Source organism: Crocuta crocuta, unplaced genomic scaffold, assembly GCF_008692635.1.
Source record: "Crocuta crocuta isolate KB4526 unplaced genomic scaffold, BGI_CrCroc_1.0 scaffold176, whole genome shotgun sequence".
Classification (NCBI taxonomy): Eukaryota; Metazoa; Chordata; class Mammalia; order Carnivora; family Hyaenidae; genus Crocuta; species Crocuta crocuta.
The window spans coordinates 8,478,464-8,487,825 of NW_027531905.1; the positions used below are offsets into that span (position 1 = coordinate 8,478,464).

The following is a 9,362-nucleotide window of genomic DNA, read 5'->3' on the forward strand; positions in this document are numbered from 1 at the left end:
AAAAAAGGCTGCCGTAAACATGAGGGTTCATATATCTCTTGAAGTCAGTGTCTTAATTTTCTTTGAATAGATACCCAGAAGTGGAATTGCTGGATCATGTGATAGTTCTACTTTTAATTTTTTGAGAAACATTCATACTATATTCCATAAGAGCCACACCAATTTACACTACCACCAACAGTGCACAAGAGTCCCCTTTTTTCCACATCCTTGCCAATGCTTGTTATTTCTTGTCTTTTTAATAATAACCTTTCTATCAAGTGTGAGGTGATCTCTCCCTGTGGCTTTGATTGACATTTCCCTGATGATGAGGGATGCTGAACATCTCTTCATGTGCCTGTTGACCTTCCCTATGTATTCTTTGGAAAAATGTTCATATTCTCCGCTCATTTTTAATTGGACTGGATTTTGGTTGTGTGTTTTGTTTTGTTTGCTACTGAGTTGTATGAGTTCTTTATTTATTTTGGACATATAACCTTTTTATCACATATATAATTTTCTCCCATTCAGTATGTTGCCTTTTCACAAATGTTTTCTTGCTACCCAGTTTTTTGTCCTAGCTTTTAATTTTTTTAATATTTATTTTTATTTTTGAGAGAGAGACAGAGTGTGAGGGAGGGAGGGGCAGAGAGAGAGGGAGACACAGAATCCAAAGCAGGATTCAGGCTCGGAGCTGTCAGCATAGAGCCCAATGTGGGGCTCGAACCTATGAACTGTGAGACCATGACCTAAGCCAAAGTTGGATGCATAACCAACTGAGCCACCCAGGTGCCCATGACCTAGCTTTGTATCATGAAAAAGCTCCTTAAATATTCTTTTAAAAAGTTTATTCACGGGTGGAAAATACTCTATGATTCGGGTGTTCATAATTATTTGATTATTCCAATTTGACATTGAGATTGTTTCTAATTATTTCTTATAAAACACTTTTTAATACTTATCTTCATTTCTTATAATTTTCTTGGGCTAGATTTTTATAAGTGAAATTACTCTTTGAGGTAATGAGGATTCCAAAACCTGATATGTGTTTCTTTTCCTCGTATGTATTCCTAGAAATGTGGTAACCATGTATTCCTCTCTACTGATGACGTGTGAAGATGTAGATCTTACCACCACTTGAATATTCCACTTCCTAGTATATTTTAGGATTATTTATTATTAGAATTCTAATTGCAACAGTCATATTGTTGTTATTCTTACAATAAGTGTTCTTCTGTTCAATGGAACCCAAATACCTGAAGTATAATAAATTATTAGCAACAATTTATTGGGCACCTGCCCTGAATAATGTTAGGTATTAATCATAAGGAATGTAATGCATGCTTTTTGACTTCTGTTCACTCACACTTTCTTTTCTAGATATTTATTCTCTAGCCCTAAATTACATTGGAAACTTTATTTCCATTCCAAATGGGCACATGAATATTATAAGCCACTAATGATAGCTACTACTATTTCCTAAAAAGCACATGCATCTTCAGCATAAATTGTTAGAGAGAAATACAGTGAAATGGGGAAGAGTAACTGAGTTACAACAGATCCTTCTATCTAATTACATATACAGGTGGCAAATGCATTATTAAACTAGTGCTTAGTGTCTTATATTAAAGAGAAAATTGTAATTAAAAAGTATGTTCTCTCCTACTGCGAGTACTTTACCATAGGGGCCTTATCTATCGGGTGAATTAAAAAAAAAAAAAAAAAAAACATTTAAAGTGATAGAGTGCCTGTTTCAATGAACTCACATTTCTGGTGTATCAAATAAGTATTTCAACCTGCCAAAGAACATTCATTGCATGTTTTAAATATCCAGAGCATGTTATTTATCTTAAATGACTGTTCTCCAAGTCTTAATCTTGAGTGGCTATGCTATGATCTCCTCATTTTCTCACCATATTTCATTACCTCATGATAGCCTACATTTAAATTCTCCATCTTGAATATTTTCTCTGCTAGCAGTATATTTTTGAAGAAAGCATCTGAGTGGCATATAAGAAAACCGTCTAAAATTTTATTGGCTAATAGTTCACTTTCCCTTTTCTGATGTAGAATTCCTTGGTTCTAATTCTTTAAGATTCTTTTTGGAGAAAAGGAGAATCATATTACTGATAATACTAACTTTATCTCTTAATAACTATGGTTCTTAAATGTTCATGTTTTTGTCTAGCCTCTTTAATTTGATTAAAAAAAAAAAAAAAGAACTTCTCAGGACCAGGAGCTGTGCTTTAGGCTTCTTTTTAGTTCTGTCATATCCCAGCATACAACATTAAAATAGTGGATATTCACCCAATTATTTTTTGATTTACTTGTAAAATCAAAAGCTATGGATGATTACTTGGCCTACATAAAAACAATCAATATATTTGTTCATTCTGATATTTTGTAAAGGGGAAATAGCCATTACTTTTCACTGTTGAGTTAAAAATCCGAAACAAAGTAGGTATATCCTTGTGTGTTAACCTTATATTTAGAATAGCGAATCGTTGTCATTGAAAAATCACTCTCTCCTCATTTTCCTTTTCTTGTGTATTTTTCTGCTATGTTATTTCCAGGGACTCCTGAAAGCCTAGCTGAGAAAGAGAGGCAGCTCATGGGTATGATCAATCAACTGACCAGTCTGCGAGAGCAGCTATTGGCTGCCCACGACGAGCAGAAGAAACTGGCTGCATCTCAGATTGAGAAACAGCGCCAGCAAATGGAGCTGGCCAAACAGCAGCAAGAACAGGTGAGTCAGAGCAGGAAACACAGTCAAATTCTGAGGCATTGTTTTGGCTACTGTTTATACGTCACTCTCCTAGGCACGCAAAGATCAATAAAAGCCATTCTTCCCACCCCACATGAGTAAATCAAAGGGCAAAATACAAAGTAAACAAACAAAAACACTTTGATCTGAAAAAGTTTATCAGCTACTTCTGTGGTATATAACATGGAAGTAATTATAACCAAGGTGAAATTCTGATGTGCCATGAGAGAAGTACCAAATAGAATCATGGAGAATCAAGAGAACATTTCCAGTCAAGGACAGTATGAAAGATTTCATTCCACGGGTGTTTGGTATGAGCTTTGCAGATAAGTAGGAATCAACAAGTGAATAAAATTATTTATGGCACAGGAAAGTTAGTTAGAAGGCTATTATAATAACTTAAATAAGGAGTGAGGATCTAAACTAGACAGCTTAGAATCTAAACTTAAATGGCCACAGAAAAAAGAGAAGGAAAGAATAAACAGGTGGAAATTTTATGATTAGTTGAGTATTTTGAGTGGACAAAAGAATGAGGAAAGATATTGAGCCATGGTTACTAGGTAAAGTCTGGAAGAGGGCAATCTGGAAAAGCATGGTTTTATCATTTTGAATTAGAGCTGTTGGTTGTCCAACTGGAGATATGTGAAAAACAGCCAGATATACCAATCGACAGTTGGGAAAAGAGGGATCAATAAAATTTCCTATATAGTTTACATAGAGATGGTAGTTTAAACCACTGGAGTAAATAAGTTTCATTCATTTATTCAACAAATAGTAATCAAGTGCCTCTCATCTGCCAGGCACCGTGCTAACTTCGGAGGGTACGTCAATTAACCGGAAAGATAAAACTGCTAAATTCTGGTGGAAAGAGAGAAGTGATTAACAAAGGAGAAGAGAAATTAACAAAATACTTTCAGACAGTGATAAGTAATTTGATGGAATGTAATTACAGTAATTTAATAAATTTTGATTGGTTTGGCAAGGCAATGTTTCTTAGATTGGGTGGTTGGATCTGGCAATTGAGTTCAGATCTAAATGACATAAAAGTGCAGCCATATGAATATTTTGGACCAGAGTGCTTCATGCAAGGGAATGGCAGGTTTGTATGCCCTAAATTAGAATAGCGGTGATATCATGAGCAAATGGAAAGGAACTAAGGGTAGATCCTTGGGAGACAGTGGCATACAGCTGGTAGAGGAAGGAAAATGAACAATTCCAGAAAAGCAAAGCTATCAAATTTGTCATTTACTTTCTCACTGTTGGACTTTTAAGAGTGTGGCTTCTGTGGAGCTTTAGTAGTAGAAATGAGACATAGAATTAACAAACGTGTAGTAGGGAAATGGAGGCAATGCACAAGAACTTTTACTAAAGACATTTGGTAGTGATGGGAAAGGAGGAAAAAGGGTGTCATAGGCTGAGGTTACATATAGAGATGGTACATCTTTTCTGGGGCTAGCTTCCTTTGCCATCCCATATGCTGGGCTCAGTCCATTCACCATCCTAAGTGGAAGAAGACCATTATTTAGCCAGGGGTATTTGTGTTTCCACACATCCTTGCAAAACCTCCTTAAACAGTTTTCAAAATGTAAACTAGCAGAGTTGAAAGAAGAAATATTCAGATTACATTTGAGGAGACTCCTTTCAGCTTACTCTTCCCTACTTGGTGGTTCATCTGTACTTCAGAGTTGATGTTTTCATGTTTAATGAAATACCTCATCAGTTTCCTTGAAGATATAGTTGGCCTGTTGTTGAATATGGCCCATGTTTCTCTTGCGTTAATCTTATGATCAAAGTTCGCAATGTTTGCCTCTGATAATCTAGAAAAATATTACTCTTTTCTTGTTCATAATTCTCAACACTTTCAAATACCTGAGTTCTAGAAAAGTCTAAGAGCTTCTGAAACTGTTGCTGGGATATTTCTTTTTAAAAAATCCTGGTGGATCTAAGGGCATATTTGTCCTGAAAAATCCAAGCAATCACTAATAGAGAGCCAAGTCCTCTTCCTTCTTCTTTCACATTCTGGCCCATCCCCATATATCATCAAAGGATTCTAGAATTTTTTTTTTTTTTTACTTTTTCTGACATTAACTGTAGAAGGTTAGACATCATTAGGTTCTTCCAGAATTTCTCTTCTCTGTTAGAGAGATGCTGAGCAATGATGCTTACACAGCCTGAGTGAAGATCCCCCTTGAAAGCTTCAGGTCAGATTTCTAGAGCCTGTTTTGCTCCCCAAGATCTTCTCTGCCATGCAGTACTGACATACATAATCACCATGGTTGTGGTCACGTTGATCTTTTCATTAGGACACAGGGAAATCTCTGAAAGACATTTAATTCTTACTCCTTAGGGTTCAAGTTAAGTGTATCCTCTCTTGAGAACTCCTTTTCTGGCCCTCCTCTCCAAACTCCCTATTCATTGTAGGGTGTCCCTACTCTGTACACTCTACTATTCCCATTATAGCCCTTAGAATTGCTAATGAACCTGTTTACTGATCAGCTTTCCCACTGAAGTCTGAGCTCCATTCCACATTCCGTCATTCAACAAATATCTACTGAGCACCGATTTGATGCCCGTTCTATTCTAGTTACTGGGATACAGCATTCCTAATGTGTCAAATTCTAATTAGGAAAAGATAGTAAATAAACAGTGTTTAGTAGATGTTGATAAGGGATATAAGTAAAGGAGAGAATTAGGGATGAGGGTGCTGGGTAGAGAGAGAAGCTCATTTAAATTGGGATCTCAGGGAAGACCTGATTGACAGGTTAACATTTGAGCAGACACTTGCAGGAGGTGAGGGAGTGAGGAGTGTAATTTCTAGGGACAGAGGGTTCCAGATGGAGGAGAAAGCAAGTGCAAAGGCCCAGAGGCAGGTTTATCCATAACAGATAAGAGCCGTCCTTGGTACGTTCAAAAGACAGTTAGGAGAGCAATGTGGCAAGAGTGGGGGTGGGGGGGAAGGGCAGGGCACAAAAGGAAGAGCAGGAGAAGATGAAACCAGAGACGTAGCAGGGGGCCAAGTCATACGGGATCTTGCAGGCATCATATGGACACTGGCTTCCGCTCTGAGTGAGAGAGATGGGAGAGACGGCTTTGAAAGATGAATCACATGATACAAGTTATATTTCAAAAGGATCTCTCCAGCTACTGATATATAACAGCCTGTAGGGAGCAAAGGCCGAAGCAGAAAGAGTAGTCGGAGGCTATTACAATAATCCAGGAGAGACAGCAGTGGTTTGGAAGGGGAGGAAGTCTGGAGGGCTGTGTAAAGTAGTCATCGTCTTGATAAATCCTCAAGGTGGTGATAAAAAGATAAATTCTTAAGGTGCTGATAAGATTATTTAAATTTAAACATCAGCTGAAATCATATGTGGGAGGAAAGGACCAGATTTAAGGAAAAGAGTGATACTCCTTTTCCTACCATTTGTTTCCTCCTTCAAGGCAAAACAAACAAACAAACAAACACACAAACAAATGGATTTTCAAAACCCCTGTTCCTAAGATAAAATGGAAGCATGTAAATAACTGTAATTTGTACCAGTGCCTTTAAGGGAAATAAAAAGTTCACTGTGTAGCCAGGTAGACTCATGTTCCTCATACAATTTCTTTACTTTCAGAGTACAGACTTTGCAGGTGTCAAATTTTTACTGACTTTTTAGCTTTCTGATACAGAGCTTAAGGGACATACTTTTGTAATGAAAACAATCATGATTATAACATGATGAGAATAAGAACTACAGCTAATTTACAAAAGAGTGATAAGTTTTATGAAGTTAGAAGTTACATTCTCATGAGAAGTTTTCCTACCTGACAGCATGTAATAAAGTTTTTAAAAGTTTCTTCTCATCTATTCATCCATGTTTTCTTCATCAAATATCCCTTCTGCTCCAGGCTGGGCACAAACAGTGAGGAAAATACACACAATCCCTGACCTCACTGTATTTATGGATTTTGACCTAGTTGACAGTAATGTTTTAATTAAAACAAAAATAAAAATAAATGTAAAATCATAGTATGTTGTATAGGATTAAGTAAAGATACAGGATGTTACAAGAGTGAATAACAGGCGATAATTGTACTAGTCCCTGGCTTAGAAAACACTTAAAGATGACCGCATGGAGGGCTAAGTCCTGAGTTTAGTTTTGAACTTGTAGAATATGAAGTATCTTTGAGAACGCCTTTGGAAAAATGGGTCTGAAGCTTAAAGCAAAGGTGTAGGCTAGAGAAACAAATTATAAACACTTGGCACACGGGGGAAAATTGAGTCTAAAATCGAGCCATAAACAACTATGACACTGAATGGCTGGACAGACTTAGAAGTCAGGAAAGAAAGTTCAGATCGAGGGAGAGGACTTCAGTGTTGAATTTTGATGAAAGACCAAAAGGTGAGGTCTAAAAAACACTATAGATTTTAAAAATGATGTCGATGGGTAACTTTTATGATGAATCCTTTTAGTGGAGATTGGGAGCAGAATCCATAATGGAGTGCTGTGAGGAGTTAGCCGTTGAGGGGTTTGTGGAGAGTAGGAATAAGGGCAGTATTTACAGAGGGGGGGTGGGGAACAAATACCAAAACCTCATGAAGGCATACAGCCTCTCCTAACACAATATTTTGTGCTACCCTGAACTCCCAGGTGGAAACAATCCCCTATTGATGCAATACTTTCCTTTTGTAGAAAGAGCTAAAAAATGCCAGAGGCCGCACGCTCTTAATGTATTGCCTGGAAGGAAGAGGGATTTTTGACACTCTACCATTTCATACTGGATTGGATCAGTGTCATAGTGTCCTAGGTTTCGTTTGTTTTAGGCCGAAAGAAAGTGTTCCAGAAGACTAAATACCTTGTTTGATCTTACTTAAGAATGAATTGCTGGTACTGAGTAGGGGCACAGGCACATCTATTTTCATCCTCTTAATCAGGGTCAAATCAAACTTTGAGCAACAGAACATTGGTAATTTCCCCCTGGGACGACAATATACTTTTAAATTTTTCATGTGCAATTTCTCCACAGATTGCGAGACAACAGCAGCAGCTCCTGCAGCAACAACACAAAATCAATTTGCTTCAGCAACAGATCCAGGTCAGAAATCATAATTTCATACATACTTCCAATTAAATATATATACATATATGTATATTCTGTTTCTAATTTTTAGATGACCTAACTGGAATGGCCTCCAACACAAAAATTACTTTTGGCTTAATTCATGCCCTATTACCTCCTGTACCATGAGAATCTTGCAAATGGCGGCTATCATAGGCCCTACTGTGTCCGGGAGCTCCAGTCTGAGCAAGCGGACAGTCATGTTCATCCTCTACCGAAAGGAAATTATTGCAGAGAAATGTTAAAAAGGTTTCATTCACTCTATTCTTCAATGTGCCCATCAGTGTGCTTAATGAATGACATTCAGGGGAACCAAAGCAAAAAGGTACAGCACGTTTTGTTGGAGAGCAGTGGCAGAGAGAATGCTTCACTATATGCTCAGGAGCCACATGTGATAAAGGTTGAGGTTAGAGAAGGTGATGACTCGGTGCGCAAGTGAATTTCACCCTTCATGTTGCCTGAAGGAACCAAGAGCAAGGGCTCTATAACCTGCATATTTTGCTTACATGGAAATGTGTGATGTCGAGGAGCATCCATGAAGAAGGAAGAAAGCAGCTATGATGCTAACAAAAAGAAAAAGTAAGTTGTCAGAGACGTCCAGTCTTCACCAATTGGTAGCGGCATGAATTATGACAAAGTTCTTTCCCCTTCTGAAAATTCCCTTTTCGAAAATACCTATTTCATAGAGTATTTATGAGGATTTAATGAAATTCTGGATGGATCATTTCAGCATAGTGTCAAGACACGCAGTAGGTCCTCAATACGTACTTGCTATTCCTCGCAAGAAAAGGATGCTGATTCATAGAGCTATGAATCCAACTTAACCTGTTGGAGCAAATGTTAGGGCAGAGGAATTCATTCTCTTGAAGTTCTATCTTGAGATGCCAACATATTTTACTAAGAAGAAATTCATTCTTTTGCAGTTCTATTTTGAGAATCCAGCATATTTTATTAAGTGTAAATATAATAAATGACAGAAGCAAACATGTCTACATTATTTCACTTGTGTATTTAATCATGTTTAGACTTGATTGGCAACAAAGTTTAGCCCATTTTACCTAACTGGGTCAGGTACACTTAATTTCCCTGGATTATATAGTGCAATCAGGGTTTACTCATTTTTGGTGCACCTGAAATTTTAGTGAGCTAGTTCCAGCTTGCTGAGACTGAGAAATATCAGTGAGATGATCCAACCCGGATTCCTTTTTTTCCTTAGTTGTAATTACGAGCAACAAATCCTAATGTGATGTTGTCTATCTGTTCATATGTACAAAGTGGTTTTTCAGTGGTTTAAAACTGTTCATGGGAGGGGCGCCTGGGTGGCTTAGTCGGTTGAGCGTCTGACTTTCGCTTAGGTCATGATCTCGCAGTTCGTGGGTTCGAGCCCCGCGTCGGGCTCTGTGCTGACTGCCAGCTCAGAGCCTGGAGCCTGTTTCAGTCTGTGACTCCCTCTCTCTCTGACCCTCCCCTGCTCACGCTGTCTCTCTTTCTCTCTCTCCTAGAAATAAATTTAAAAAAA

General features: G+C 37.8%; 1 protein-coding gene across 1 annotated transcript in view; it reads left to right on the forward strand.

Annotated features, from left to right (window-relative positions):
- Positions 1-9,362, forward strand: part of SOX5 (SRY-box transcription factor 5) — a 550,850-nt gene that overhangs the window by 345,393 nt on the left and 196,095 nt on the right. Inside the window, exons 5-6 of the mRNA XM_077774502.1 lie at positions 2,553-2,725; positions 7,751-7,819. Of these exons, the coding sequence (XP_077630628.1) occupies positions 2,553-2,725; positions 7,751-7,819 (242 nt within the window). The remainder of the gene's footprint in view (positions 1-2,552; positions 2,726-7,750; positions 7,820-9,362) is intronic.